Source organism: Scardinius erythrophthalmus, assembly GCF_964197995.2.
Source record: "Scardinius erythrophthalmus genome assembly, chromosome: 14".
NCBI lineage: Eukaryota > Metazoa > Chordata > Actinopteri > Cypriniformes > Leuciscidae > Scardinius > Scardinius erythrophthalmus.
In genome coordinates, this window is record NC_138234.1 from 12,762,558 (window position 1) to 12,778,883 (window position 16,326).

Sequence of the window (16,326 nt, forward strand, 5' to 3'; positions counted from 1 at the left end):
GGCCATTTCCCCTTTCTCTTCTCTTACAGGAATCTGCTTATTAATACCTTAATCATTCTCCAATACATCATAATAGCTAGCTAGCTGCTTGCGACCAATCTGTAAAGGTGTTTCTAGAAGGAATACACGCTCTTCTGGATCAGAACATGATTCTTTCTTATCAGGTGACACAATAAATGAATCTGACAAGTTCACCAAATCATTAAACTTACAAGTTTGTGCTCGCTTTATCACACATGCAGGAAAAGCATCCTTACATTTGTGAGGGAAATCACTAACTTCCTCTGGGGTTTCTTCCACAATAGACTGGGAAAACACTTGACCACCAGAAAGGTCATTCCCTAAGATGAACTAAACTCAATCCACCGGGAGTTGTGTGCTCACAGCCACGTTCATACCCGGATACAGAGTCTGACTTCAGAAAAAGTCTGTGTAGAGGAACTTTTATACAATCGGCACCCACACCGCGAAGCAGTAGTAGTCTCTGGGGCCAGCGTTAGCACATTGCTTACAATGAGTGATTGAGCTGCTCATAATATCCAAATGTGTGTATTATCGTCCTCCTCACTACTATAACCAGATGAGGGAGAAATGGGTAAAACAGAATTCACAAAACCTACAGTTTTAGGCTTGCTTGACAGTTTTCTTTTTCCAGGCTTCACAATCAACGATCAGATCCTGCATCTATACAGTAGAAACAAACCCGCCGCTCACTAGAGTGAGTTTTTGTGGATCTGCCCCCTCCATACGCCCCACCCCGGCTAAATCTGGTATTAGCATCCTGTCCTCTCTTCATCTGCATTTCAGAACCACGGACAGCAACCTTTAATCAAACCTCCCACTGGAGAAAAAAACAGTTTATAAACTCATCAGCAAGAACCACCAAGTTTTCATGAGCACAACCTTTGAAATCCTCCAATAAAATGTATTAGTAAATTTAAATTGGGCCTAATGGGTGGAGCTAGATATCTAACCACACCCTAACCAGAGAGGAGGAGCTGGACGTCATTTGACTCTGCAGTGAGTGCCACTTTTCAGGTGTATGACACTGGTTTAACTGATAAATAGCACCATCTAGTGGGTTTCTGAGAAACAGCAGCTAAAGCAGCATCACAGCACTGCCAGCTCAACAGGAAACATCAGACAGATGCAGCACCTCAAAAATAGAAATCATGTCTGTGATCTATGAAGACGATGCAACAACTTGCTAAATGCAACACATTTAACACCTAAATGCAACACATGTAGCCTTTTAAGCAATGTGTTCTTGGCATCTCATGCCTTTGGTAATGAAGCCCATAAAGGGACATGGTGGTGGAAAAAATTTGGGATGGAAGAAAAAAAATGTTTTCAAATCCTTTACATTCTCCTCAGAAACTTTACGTTGCCTCGACCTTGGACTCAGTGTGAAAATTGCGTCATTGTGAAGGTGATTGAGATGATCTCATCAGTTATATTATTTGTTATATAACTACAGTCTCTCATGGATGATCTTGATCAATTTAATGAACATCATACAACCAACATCCTGATTCATATATACCCTTCTCTATACATTTGCTGTGGGAACCTACTAAAGCCATTAGACGATTTCTATAGCATAAAAACAGTAAATCAAAGGGTTAAAGGCCACTGAGTTTTTTTTTTTTTTTTTTTTTTTTTTTTTTGCACAGTGAGTGGAAACTTCACACAGTCCTTTACTTACAACAGATGAGAGTTATCGTTTCTCTCCCTCTGTCAGAAACAGTTTCTCGTCATGTTTTTTTTTTAAGAGTCTTAAAGGCTGTTTGCAGGACAGGAAGAAACTTTTCACCTACAAGCTGTTTGTCCACCCAACAGATCAAACCACATCTCTGAAAACCCACCACAGCTACTTTCAGTTTGACTTGGAAGATGAACGTCAGTGCAGCCGGTACTGTGAGATGCCAGTAGTTTTTAACTCTGTATTTTTACAGGATTCACATAGACTGAGTGTTTTGGTTAACAGTGTTATTAGATCAAGCACTGAAAAGGAAATGTTTCACTTGCTTATTTTGTTCTGTTTCTGCTGCTGGAGTCTAACTGGTAAGTTATAAAAACATTTTAATGGTTTCATTTCTTTCCATTTTGAAGCAAAAAAGTTGCTATACTGTTCAGATTAGATTATTTTCATCTGCTGCTATCTTTACCAGATGAATAATTATGGTGAGATACTAACTTTGAAATCGAGTTCCTTAATTTATTTTTCAATACTTCTGCAGTTTTCATTTTTCTGTTTTACTGATCTAACCGTCTTATTTATTTAAAAATAATTTTAGAAAATATCCAGCATAATTAGACTTCATGTATTTGTTTTCAGTACATTATGTAATTTTAAGCAATGATTTTGTTCAACTGTAGATAACTTTAAAACAGAGACCAAATTATTGGTTCATCTATAACAACATCTGTCTGTTCATATATCTCACATTACTGCTGTTGTGAATGTATTTCAGTTCATATGTAAATGACAATAACTAGATGATTTCAGGCTTTGTAAACCAACGAGAGTCTTAATCTGTTTTAAACATGTTCACATTCTACAGGTGTGTTTGGTGCTGAGAAAATTAAAATACAGTCAGTGTCAGTGATGGAGGGAGATTCTGTCCTTCTACACACTAATACTAAAATACATGAAGACGATGAAATACAGTGGAAATTTAGAGATAAAAAGTCTCTTATAGCTAAAATCAGCATTGAGAACCAAATCTTCCCCACACGTGGTGTTCCTGATAAGAGATTCAGAGACAGACTGAAGCTGGACGATCAAACTGGATCTCTGACCATCACAAACACCAGAACTGAACATGCTGGAGTTTATCAACTAGATATAACTGGAGTGAAGAAACTGACATCAAAAACATTCAATGTTTCTGTCTATGGTGAGTAAAGAGCATTTGTTCTGTCCTATTCTTATTTTATTAGTACCTTGACCTTTAAACTATTTGCATATTGATTTAATTATTTTATAGTTTAATAATAATAATAAATTGTACTATATAGCACCTTTCCAACACCCAAGGTCGCTTTACAAAGATAGGTTAAGGAACAGAACAAAATAAATATCAACATAAAAGCACAATATGCAAACCAAGAGATACAAACAAAGAGGGATTCAGACAAATAACATATCCATAACAAGGTACAATTTACAGACTGAGAGCTGAAGAGTGATATTCGGAGAAAGTTTATTTTTTTAAATCTCCCTCCATCACTGACACTGACTGTATTTCAAGAGCGTAAGAAACTAACAGGAACACAAGGCTAAAGTCAGATAAGTAAGGTTATGGAGAGCTTTGTAAGAGAGGATTAGTGCCTTGAAGTTTATACGCAAGGAAACCGGAAGCCAATGAAGGAGGCAGTTGAAGTAATGTGCTCATTCTTTCTTGTGAGTGATCAAGTGGGCTGCAGAGTTTTGAACATATTGTAATTGTTTTATATTTTTAGTTGAAAGGTATTTCATTCATTGTAAATCACCGGTGATACTTCAAGCATTCATGTTGTGTCGAGCCGCCTTTGTGTTTTAAAAATAGTGATTTTTGATGCTATCATAGTAGTGCCCCATGTACTCCCATTCAAAAGGCAATTTGACCGAAAACGAAAATACGGTCAAACTTAAAAGTGGCGTTTCCATTCTTATTATGCTTTTAAATGAGAGTTTGCCTCGGGTAGATTAACAAAAAGACCCAAGGTTGCATTTTGGCGAGAGTTACCCTTTAATGTAAGCGGAGGAAACACTGAGGCGGAAGGTGTGCTAAAAATAAATCTGAATGTCATCAGCATAACAGAGGAAGTTAAACCCATAGCGTTTGAGAATTTATCCAGTTGGTAACATTTAAATAGTGAAAAGAAGAGGGCCAAAGACAGAACCCTGATGGACACCCGAACTGATGGATTTGTTGAATGGTTTGTGCTTCTGATAAATAACAAATCTTTGCCTCGCTGTCGAATAGGAGTCAAAGGCTGTGTCAGTAATTCCAATCTCATGACTAACAGTGTCAAAAGTCTAACAGAAGGAGAGTGCCAGAATCAGAAGCTTCGAGGAGATCATTAAGAACATTAACCAGGGCGGTTTCAGTTCTGTGTAAAGGACAAAAGCCAGACTGGAAAGGCTCATAGAGGTTATGCTGTTAAATAGGCCTGTAACTGGGAGGAAACAATTTTTTCTAATATTTTAGAGAGAAAAGAGAGGTTCGAAATAGGGATAAACAGCACTGAATAAACCCTCATTCAACACACTGGACTGAAAATAATATTATTAGATTTCTAAATATTTTCATAAATATTTTCATATTTTCCAGCTCGACTGCCTGTTCCTGTCATCATCAGAGATTGCTCTTCATCATCATCCTCATCATCATGTTCAGTGGTGTGTTCATCAGTGTTGAATGTGTGTGATGCGACTCTCTCCTGGTACGCAGGAATCAGTGTATTGTCCAGCATCAGTGTGTGTGATCTCAGCATCAGTCTCTCTCTACCTCTGGAGGTGGAATATCAGGATAAAAACACCTACAGCTGTGTGCTGAACAATCCCATCAGCAACCAGACCACACATCTGGACATCAACACACTCTGTCACACATGTGCAGGTACCACAGCACTGATGATATTACTGTTTATCCACTCATTGACTTAATGACTGTCTCTCTTAATCATCTCATCACACTCTCCTTCACTTCGTCCATCCTCCAGTGTCTCTGATAGTGTTGATCTCTGCTGCTGCTGGATCTCTGATGATTGTCTCTACAGTCGTGATCTTCAGCATCTGCAGGAGACGCAGAAAAACTGATCAAGAAGGCAAGAGCTACATACTGCTTTTAAGAAGTATTATAACAAATAACAATAAGTTTTATGAATAAATTATTATAACTATTATACAAACAAATAAGTTTTATAACAAATACTAATACATACTGTATTTTTGTATTATTATTGTATTACAAATTATTTTTTGATATCTATATATATATATATAAAACTAAAAGTTAAGTTTTTTTTTTTTTTTGCTGTTTCGGTATATTACATTATGCATGTCTATATCTATATAATGACACTGAACTCAGCTCTTTACAAATCACACTGGAAATATGAACATAGAAATGCAAAACTAAATTATTTCAATAATAAAACAACTTGTGTGTAAAGATGCAGCATTCTGCTTGTGCACAAATGAACATCAATATGAATGACGCTGTTTCACTTTGAGTTTTATGATGATTTAATTTCACCATACAAAGAATTCAGATGCTTTAAACATCCTGTCTGCATTTGATTTGTTGTTGTTGCTAAAACAGTTCAGACTCGTGAAGAAGAGATGACATACGCTGTTCTCACATTCCACAAAAGAAAAGCACATAAATTGGTAAGAGAATTTATTCCTAATTTATGTTCTGTGTCTATGAATACATTTAGCAGTGAGTAAGATTAGATGTGTGTGACTGTGTTTTTGTATAATGATCCATCACACACAACAGCAGCTTAACCAATATTTATAAAAGCCATAAGATCACCACTCAATGCCAGAAACAACCCAAAAATGTGCTTTGAGTAAAAAACGTAGTTCCAAAAAAGTTTTTTTAAATACATTTTTAAAACAACTCAGAAGCATTGAAAGAGTGCATGATATTACAAACAAATGTATTTTTAGCAGAAATTTACTATCTTATAACCCCTTCACGCGCAAATTTAACTTTATACACCAAGTAGGCTACCACCTCAGAAAATATTTGGCTCTCCAAGTTCCAGCATAATGACCAATATTAACATACAGTAGAGTAGTAGGGTCAAAACTGTGCTTCTGACGTTCCAGAACTTTGCGATGCTGTTTGCGAATGTTCGTTGTGCGTTTCCCAAAAGCATCGTTGTAATATGACAAAGCACTGAGCACGTCCATCTCTTTTTTTTCATATTCTGGGAGATTGTATCTTGTTACAGCAAAATCTCTATCAGATATTTTTTTGTGTCCAATTTGGATTTACTTCAATACATTTGCAAATCACTGAAGTCAGAAAGTAAAATGAACATCACAACAAAAATAATCTATCTGTCTATCTGTCTCTCTGTCTGCTATAAGGGTCACGCTTCAGATGTTTGTTTTTTAGCCTTATCATCTCTTGTGTGATGAAGAGGAAACTCATGTTGTGTATACGCCTATTGCCATAAGATGATGATCAAACTTCAATGATGAAGATGACAACATGTTTCATCAGGAAATCACAGCGGACAGGATCATTCTTGGTACTAAAAGATGGATTCATGAAATGGTCTTCTAAAAACTTGGAAGCTTCTTTGACTTTAACTAAAAAATTATCTAAATCATATGGCACAGTGCAGCATTTTCATGTTTAAATCTTAAAGTTTTAGAGAGATCATGTGTGTAAATCTCTCCTTTTTTTTAAGTGCAAAATGTAGATGCAAAATAATCACCATGAGGAGTGGAGACTGTGGTCTCATTTATTCACATCTGTACAGAAATGTGGATTGATCTGTTGGACAAAGGTTATGCGTGAGCTTGTAACTGCTGTGTGTTTGTGTTAATGTCGGTGTGAGAGTGTGTATGAGGTGTCAATAGCGTGTGGCTAAAGGTTTTTTTCCATTCCTGCTCACATGAAACTGTTTGACTTGCTTTAGACAAAACCGCTTTACTACAAATCCAATCTAAATCCAACATAAAAACATCTCAATCTCAAACCAAAGAGAGATGTTACTGTATGAATGTGAATATGATATATTAAAAAATGCTCTTTGTATTTTAATTAATTAATTAATATTTTAATTTTATTTCTGATTATTCGCTTGTAGCATGACATTGAAGTAATAACTGGTCACTCCTAAAACTCCTTCCAACAGATACTAACACCCAATGATAAACACTTTGATGACAAATCGATGACACCATGTCAATCTGTAGAGGTGTTTGTTGAAGTGGAATGTCACACATCTCATGCTGCAGCAAAAATGGTTTTATATGAGGTGTGCATATAGTATGGGACCTCCCCTGTTTTGGCCGTTCATTTTTTTTAGGTATCTGTTGGCAGCTGGAGTGAAAAAATGCCGTGTGCGCAGTGCACAGAGCGTGGGAGATCCTTAACATGAAACAATGATCTTGTATCCTCAAACTCGTAGAATAATGCATTCACTTTCAGCACAGATGTTAAACCTCATCATATAACAATGCATGCAAGACTTACACCAATTCCAGTACAGTAAAACAAATGAGCAATGGAGATATTTAGAATGATTAATATATAATTTATTTGTTCTGCCCATGCAAATAATCCTGCTGTTAACACATCTACAAAGAATTAACAGTAATCTTTAAAAAAAAAAATCGAAGAAATACAACTATCAATTTAGGATTAAGTATAAGATGTTATTATTTGTTTTTAAGGGCTTAAATGGGATGGCACCAAGTTACATTAGTGAACTTCTTAAGCAACATACATCCTCTTCAGCGAACCATTCCTAAGTCTCGACTAAAATTAAAAGGAGACAGGGCCTTCTCTGTTGCAGCTCCTTGTTTATGGAACAGTTGTTAGATCTTGTGCCACCCTTAGTGCATTTGAATCTCATTTAAAGACTCATCTCTTTGCATTTGATTTTTGATTTGATTTGTTTTTAAATGTGCTATATAAATAAATCTGATTGATTGATTGAGTGATTGATGGATCAAAGACACTGCGCCTATAGGTAATAATATAACAAAGTAGAAGTAAAAAAACTGCAATCTAAATCATGACTGTTTTTTCCTCACAATTCGCTTTTCCTGAAACTGCCGTAATCATAGTAATGCACACTCTAATGTGTGTGTGTGTGTGTGTGTGTGTGTGTGTGTGTGTGTGTGTGTTTTATATATATAATCTCGACTGGTTTGACCGTAATCTAAAACTGAATCTTCCACAAGCTTTTAGCTGCTTTATTTTCACTGTGGGAATTTAGAATATTTTACCATAACAGTCGGGGAAACCCTCGTACTGAGTTCAGAATCGCATAGTAGTATACAACTCGAACTACTCTCACCATCGTCAGAGTAGTATGTGGTTATGAATTTCTTTATGAGGCTTCAATTCCCAATCCCTACCTTACCTTATCACTAGAGCAGAGGTCTTCAGTCCTGCTCCTGGAGGTTCACTGTCCTTCTGAGTTTAGTTCCAACTTCCAATCCTAATCAAACACTCCTGATTCTGAATCAGCTGTTCACAATCACTTGAAAATCCAAAGGCAGGAGTGCTGAAGCAGGTTAGAACTGAACTCTGCAGGACAGTGTCCTCCAGGAGCAGGATTGAAGACCTCTGCACTAGAGAATTCACTTCACTTTTAGTACTGCCCTCTACTGGACCAGATAAGCATCCAACTCATTCAGGTTCTCACTACATGATAATACAACCTATTAACCCATAGTGAGTGACACATGGTGTTGATAACCATACTACACTTTGTTGATAACCGCTTGTTATCTTTACAAAATAATAACAATTTACCACCCCTCAACATTTTTGCATTGTCAATCTGCCCTATCTCATTATTAATCACTTTAGTTAATTTCAGTGGATTTATTGCAGATTCAGATTCGGATGTGAATTGTATCATTACCTTGTTTCACTATCAGAATCCGGTGACCTGAGGCCACCTGCACAGTTTTGGCGCAGTGCCTCCTAGTGGTCAGGAGATATAAAAAACGTTGCTCTTTCCAAGAAAACGAAATTTAAAACTAGAATATAGGGGCTCATATTTCAAATAAATTACCAACGGGTATGTTTAAGGTTAGTGTCAACAATAGTGTCCTAGAAACGCTGTCCTGAAACGGCAGGAATACCTACTCAACCGGGTTAGCAATGCAGTGTGAATCAATATGATTCAGAAATCTCAGGAATCATAGAGCATTAGACACTCAAATATAAAATGTCAGAGTGTCTTTGATTTAAAAGGGTTTATTATTGGGTCATTATCTGCTGTAGAGATCTTATTATAGGGCCCTCTATTGGTCAAAGGTAGAGTTGTTATTCTTCCAAAAGTGAGGTCTTGTTTGGACCCAAGATGGCGCTCTGCAGTGGAATGAACAATTTGTTTAATGAAACGGCAATGGATCCAGGTTTGTGTGCTTAAATGGGTTTTATTTTTACGTTTGTCCCGGATAATGTCAAATATAAGATGTGGAAATAAATTTCATTCTATAAAGACCTACACTACACTGTAATATTTAAAAAAAAATAATTAAAACAAAAGTGAAAATGACATTTGTACATCATACTAAAAACCATTAAATAAATGATCACCAAAATGTGCTGAATTACTATTACTATTAACCAGAAAAGGGCAGGATTCATTTTCACCATGGGGAAACTGTTCACAGGAATGCTATATATATCTCACATCAAAACATTAATTAAACATATTTGTATTTAAAAAAATGGCTGAATCTGCTTGTTATTTGTAAATGGTTTGATGCAATCTGCTGGACATGAGGATGCTGATACTCACACAGATCAAGTGCAGTCGATGAGACTTGAACAGAGCTGAATAAAGCCTGAAATCTGCTACGCTTCTGTCTAATTTCAACCCCTGAATCAGTGAGTCTCAAACTGTGCATGTTTGATCATTTAACCGTTTAAAGGTCATGTGGTTTACATCAAGTGGATGTTTGATGTCATTTCCTCTCACTGCTCTGAACAGTTGCTGCTGTTCTTGTGTATTGTGAAGTCATTCAGATGGTGCAGGTTTCTAAGGTTCATTCCACTCATAACACTCAATTTATTTTACTCTACAGACAAAGTAATGTTCAGTTAAATATTGGTCACATTTATTCTCTGCCAGGTTTTTTTCTTTCTGCACTTACTTTTGCTCTTCATATCACAACTTTTGATTACGCTTATAAGTTCTGTGATGTCTGTGGTTCAAAAATATCACAGCATACAGAAACTCAGCTAAAATACTCTATTTTTTAGCTTAACATGCCATGGAAATGAGGCCCTTCACACACAAACTACATGCTTGTTGCAACGTGTTTTCTCACACACAAGATGTTTGTCCACCAAACAGATCAAACCACGTTTCTGAAGAGACCTGACCACAGCAGGTTTCAGTCTGACTCACAATAGATTTAAAACAGACATTTAATCCAGTCAGACAACTAAAGTGAATGTGAATATATATATATATATATATATATATATATATATATATATATATATATATATATATATATATATATATATATATATATATATATATTTTGTAATATATATATATAACAAAATCCATTACACTATACATAAGGTAATTTAGTCTTACTTGATTACTTTTAATTACTTTTGGCCTAACTCATTTATCCAATTTTTTTTTTTAACAAGATAATCTTGTACCATATTGATAAAAAAATGCTAAGAGAAAGAAAATATATGCCATTCTTTATTAGTATGTGAGTACAATTAAAAGCTATTAAGTTATTCAATAATAAAAATGTAAAATTACAATAAACAATTTTAAAATAAAAGCAATCAAAATAAAACACTCATTAAAAAAGATACATTTTTTTTTATTTGTTTACATGCTTATCATGTGACCATTAACCGACATCAGAGAACTGTGAATGTTATTTTATTATTGTTATTATTATTGACATAATTGTATTATTGACCTAACTTATTAACTTACACTTCAAGTAAGTATATTAGGTCAAAGAGGTTCAGCTGACAAAAAAGTTGGGGATCCCTGCATTGCATGTTTTATGAAATAACATGAATTTGTATTTTAATGTGCTTGAAAGACAAAAGCCTTCCAAAGACAGTAATACTTGGTTAAATGACACACTGATTGATAATTCAAATTAATGTGTTTGCCAGGTGATTAGATATGCCGTGCTGCAATGTTGAGAAGACTTGTTAAAAGTGAAATTATTTCCGTGAATCCAGTGATCAAATCCTTCGGGTCTCAGTTTTCAGTGATAGTCACATGACTATTGACTGGTCTGTGTGAGCAATTCCACAAACCTGGAAGATCTTCTGAACGTATAAAGCAGTATAGGCTTTTATAGACTGGAACATTTAAAAGATAAAAAAGTAGTAGAGGGATTCAATGAGTTATGAATAATTTACTGCCATTGTGAGAATGACATGTAATTATATAATCACTTTTTTTAAAAAATATGGGTTACTACCCATATATATTCTATACTACCCAATATATATTTATTCATAACACGTTCAGAGCATGTGAACTAAGAGCGTCAAAATCTGTCAGGGGAGGACTCACACACTAGACAACAGGGTGGGAGTTTTCAGCAGACTGAACCATTAAAAAAATATGTTTCACAAGTTTGTTTTGTTCTGTTTGTGCTCCTGGAGTCTGATGGGTAAGTTATAAAATCTATATATATTTTTTTACGATGTAATTTTTTTCCATTTCAGGGCAACAAAGTATTCTGCAGCTCATATTACATTATTTTCTGCTGTCATATGTACTAGATGAATCAATATCATTAGATTTACTTTGAATACCCGTCTCTGTTTTCATTGGAATTTTAAATTAAATATTAATTAAATAATTAATTAATTTTTATTAATTATTTAAATTTAAATACTGGTATGCATAGTGGCAATTTCCATGCCTTCTATTGTGACTGGAAATTTATCTTGCTCAAAAATACAAAACCTTCATTGAACTCAGTTCAATTCACATTTATTTATATTGTGCTTTTCGCCATACTTATAGTTTCAAAGCAGTTTTACAGAAAAATACGTGATCAAAATGATACACTATAGAAAATTTGGCAGGGGTGCATGTTAGACATCCCGAGGTAGAGACATAAAAGCAAATAATTAGCATAGCTGCTGTTCATAACATTGAGCCAGGATAATCATGTGCATTTGATCTGATATAATTGCGTAGGGTTATGCAGTGCATTATGAATGATTGACTAAAGAGATGCGTCTTTGATCTATAGATTTAAACTGGGCCCCGAACATGATCAGGAAGGCTATTCCAGAGTTTAGGAGCCAAATGTGAAAACACTCTCCCTCCTTTAGTGGACTTATTCTAGGTACTACTAGAAGAGAGTTTTATGATCTTAAAGAGCGTGATGGATTGTAAGGCGATAGAAGATCAGTTAAATACACAGGAGCTAAATCGTTTAAGGCCTCATAGGTCAGTAAAAATACTTTGTAATTGATATGTAAGTTAGTTAGCCAGTGTAGAGACAATAAAATTGGTGTTATGATCATATTTTCTTGATCTAGTAAGAACTCTACTGCATTTTGGACTAATTGTCTCTTTTTTTACCGAGGATGCAGGACAACCAGCTAGTAACGCATTACAGTAATCCAGTCTAGAGGTCATGAATGCATGAACTAACTTCTCTTCATCAGAAACAGAGAGCATGTTCTGGAGTTTAGCAATTTTTCTGAGGTGGAAGACGGCTGTGTTTGTAACATATGATTTTCAAAAGACAAGTTGTTGTCTAATAAAACGCCTAGGTCTTAAACTGAAGAGGATGAAGTTACTGTACATCCTTCCAAATGCAAACTGTATTCTAGTAGGTTCTGTGTACATGTTTTTGGTCTAATAAGTAATTCCTCAGTCTTATCTGAATTTAATTAAGAAAAGTACAGGTCATCCAATATTTTATATCTTTAACACACTCTGTAAGAGATTTAATCTGGACGTGATGAAATATATAACTGAGAATCATCTGTTTAAGAGTGGAAACTATTCAATGTTTTCTATATTACCAAGAGGCATCATGTATTTTGAGAATAGCAGAGGGCCTAACACAGATCCTTGTGGCACTCCATAATTCACTGATGAATACTTGGATTATTCTCCATTTAAATAAACAAAATGGTAACAGTCTGATAGATACGAACTAAACCCCCTGAATGCCTGTACCTGAATACCAGTGTAATTTTGTAATAGGTCTAAGAGTATTTATGATCTATAGTCTCGGCCCTGGCTGTTTTTAGCGCCTTTTTATAACGGGAAGAGCTGTCTTTCCACGCGATTCTAAAAACCTCTAGATGAGTTTGTTTCCATTTGCGCTCTAGATTATGAGTTTTTCCTCTTGATAGCGTGAGTAATACTGTTGTACCATGGTGCAGTACTTTTCTCTCTGACCTTTTTCAATCGGATGGGTGCAACAGTTTCTAATGTACTTGAGAAAATGGTGCAAATGCTTGTCATTTCCTCTTGTTCATTTGTGTGTTTGGGGACACTGAGAAGCTGAGACAGATCAGGTAGGCTATAGTGAATCTGTCTGTAGTGTTTGGGAGAATTGTTCTTGTTGATAACACTGCGCTATATGGAAGATTTAAGCAGTCCGCACATTAGAAGGTAGTGAACAGTGACATCACTTTGCGGTAGAATATATATATATATCGGTAGGATTGGTACCTTGCATCATAATTAAATCTAATGATTAAAATGATGAGTGGGTCCAGTTACGTTTTGTTTTACCCAATATGAGTTTAGTAAGTCTGTAAACGCAACCCTAACAAATCATTTGTATTATCTACGACGTGAATGTTAAAATCTCCAACAATCAGCTTTATCAGCGTTTAACCACTTTCAAATACCAGACATCTTTTATAAGTTTAAAATATATTAAAGATCAAATTTTTGGTTTATATCAGTTTTTTCATAAATCTCACCTTTCACTTTGCTTTTGTGTCTTTGCTGCTGTTCTGGATGTTCTTCAGTTCATATTTAAACAATTAAATCTGATTTCAGGCTTTGTAAACCATCAGGAGCTTTAATCTGTTCCTGTTCATGTTCTCCAGGTGTGTTTTGGGCCGAAACAAGTGAAGTGCATTCAGTGTCAGTGATGGAGGGAGATTCTGTCCTTCTACACACTAACGTTACCGAAATACAACAAACCGACGTCATAGAGTTGAAATTTGGAGCCAACAACTCTTTGATAGCTAAAATTCGAAGAAAGGAACTAACCTTTGTAATTGATGATCCTGATGGGAGATTCAGAGACAGACTGAAGCTGGACAATCAAACTGGATCTCTGACCATCACAAACATCACAACAGAACATGCTGGAGTTTATCAACTGGATATAAATAGAGCAAAACTGACATCAATAAGATTCAATGTTTCTGTCTATGGTGAGTAGAGAGCATTTGTCCAATTGTTCACAAAAAAAAAAAAAAAAAAAACACACACTACCATCACACTAAACATTCAACACACTGAACCAATATGTTGATTAGATTTATCCATATTTTTGTTTACTCTCTCATGTTTTCCAGCTCGTCTGCCTGTTCCTGTCATCAGTAGAAACTGTTCTTCATCATCATCAAATTGTTCATTGGTGTGTTCATCAGTGTTGAATGTGTGTGATGCGACTCTCTCCTGGCACGCAGGAATCAGTGTATTGTCCAGCATCAGTGTGTGTGATCTCAGCATCAGTCTCTCTCTACCTCTGGAGGTGGTATATCAGGATAAAAACACCTACAGCTGTGTGCTGAACAATCCCATCAGCAACCAGACCACACATCTGGACATCAACACACTCTGTCACACATGTGCAGGTTATCTGTGGTTAATTAACTGACCTGATCTCTGTCTTCTGTTGGAGATCAGACTGGCACATTCACTTCTATCTTTATCATTACAGAACCAAACCCACACTCTCCTTCACAACAAGACTCGCCTCTAATAGTGCTGATCTCTGCTGGATCTCTGTTGATTGTTGCTGTAGTTGTTGTGATCTTCTGGATCTGCAGGAAATGTAAAAACATATGGAGTATGGCATTAATTCATTTTAGTTAATTGCATGTAATTTAATAATTGCATTTCAAAATGCTTACATTTGAGCCTTATTAATATATGCTGTGAAAAGAACAGAACAGAACAAATCGATTTGAGATTGAGTTTTGTTGTTTTATTATTCTTTAAATAGTTCAGACTCGTGATGAAGAAATAACCTATGCAGAGACAACGTTCTACAAAGCAAAAAATCGACACAAACCGGTAAGATTTTTTAAATCATTCAATGACCGTCAAACCTGCTTTATAACACCAGCATTTACACTGTCCATGTTTTTTTCTGTCACAGATTAAATGTTGTTACAGCAAAATCATGTATCAGATCATATTTTTGTGACCAATTTGAGATTACTTTAATATAGGCTATTAAATCTACGATTGTTGAGAATCACAGCTGTTGTTGTTATTAACCCATTAAATAAATATCCAATTTTTCAGCTTACATTATATCATATTTTTACAATATATTAATATTTTGCATAGTGTTAGGCCTGTGGAGTTCATGGTACACATTCAGAAACAAATATGCAAAAAAAAAAAAAAAAACTGTTCATATTTATTTACTGTTAATATTTCACATTGATATTATATTATATATTAGCTAAAATATTATAGCTTGTGTGGTATTTTTACAGAAAGCTGAAGAGGAGGATCATGTGGTTTATGCACCTGTTGCCATGAGATGATCAAACTTCAGTCTTTTTCCCAAATCCAGCTGTTTCATCCCTTCATTTAAAAACTCTTGAAACAACCTCAGATTCAAAGTCTATGGTTGAGTTCTTGGCTTGGTAAGATTCATCACATGTATATAGCAACAATTCTGACAAAAATAAAACAATAAATAAATTACATGGATAATGTGTTATTAACATGAAAGACTTTTATTTTGGGTTGGATTATTCTCCTAAAAACCTCAAATGAATTTGCCATGCAGTACATTGTTTAATAAATTATCTAAATCATTTGACGCATTGAAGTATTATTTGATTCTTGGGATACCCAAAAAATATTAATTTTGAGCCTAAAATAATTATTAAAAAATAATAATAATAATTAAAGCTGCAAGCAGCATTTATCGGGGTTCAAGCAGTTAAGGCCTTTAAGGCATTTAAGCACAAAAGCATCAAAAGTTATTAAGATTTATTTAGCAAGCATGTAACCACTGACATAATAGATGGAAAAGACCATTTACAGCCAATACAGGCAATTTGCCATGGGATATATATGGTTTTAAAGCTTTTTAACAGTTATAGCGCCACCTATGGTCCGATCTCCATAAAATTGTTTACTGTGACCTCAAATTGAACCCATACACATGTGTACTGAGTTTGGTGAAGATATCTCATTTACTTCTTGAGTTATAGCCATTTGAGTAAAATAGGCTCCTCCCACGACGATTTGCCACATTCTAGAATTATTTAATATGATTCTAGCATGATTTACTATCATATACCATGTTCCAGAATGATTTATTAGGATTCTAGCATGATTTACCTTGATACACCTCATTTCAGTATTATTTACTATGATTTACAATGTTTC

At 35.1% G+C, this 16,326-nt stretch overlaps 1 protein-coding gene across 5 annotated transcripts; it reads left to right on the top strand.

The window, feature by feature from the left end:
* Positions 1 to 1,695: 1,695 nt before the first annotated feature.
* On the top strand, positions 1,696 to 15,750 carry LOC308701684 (SLAM family member 5-like). Of its 5 annotated transcripts, XM_081384078.1 has the most exons (10): positions 1,696 to 2,064; positions 2,565 to 2,900; positions 4,320 to 4,607; positions 4,711 to 4,815; positions 5,313 to 5,380; positions 13,788 to 14,120; positions 14,265 to 14,546; positions 14,633 to 14,746; positions 14,918 to 14,988; positions 15,420 to 15,640. In XM_081384078.1, the coding sequence occupies exons 1-6, from the start codon at positions 1,923 to 1,925 to the stop codon at positions 13,830 to 13,832; spliced, it is 984 nt and encodes a 327-aa protein (XP_081240204.1). In that variant the 5' UTR covers positions 1,696 to 1,922; the 3' UTR covers positions 13,833 to 14,120; positions 14,265 to 14,546; positions 14,633 to 14,746; positions 14,918 to 14,988; positions 15,420 to 15,640. The 5 variants fall into 5 exon arrangements, with proteins under 5 accessions (XP_081240204.1, XP_081240202.1, XP_081240203.1 ...); XM_081384076.1 differs by having other exon boundaries at positions 14,265 to 14,761; positions 15,420 to 15,750; XM_081384077.1 differs by having other exon boundaries at positions 14,265 to 14,746; positions 15,420 to 15,750.
* Positions 15,751 to 16,326: the final 576 nt, after the last annotated feature.

Excerpts from the sequence above, each read along its gene's own strand:
- LOC308701684 (XM_081384074.1), top strand. The coding sequence starts at position 1,923 with ATGCCAGTAGTTTTTAACTCTGTATTTTTACAGGATTCACATAGACTG. Across the intron at positions 4,608-4,710 it reads ACTCTGTCACACATGTGCAG|TGTCTCTGATAGTGTTGATC; the intron begins GTACCACAGCAC and ends TCCATCCTCCAG. Across the intron at positions 4,816-5,312 it reads CAGAAAAACTGATCAAGAAG|TTCAGACTCGTGAAGAAGAG; the intron begins GCAAGAGCTACA and ends TTGCTAAAACAG.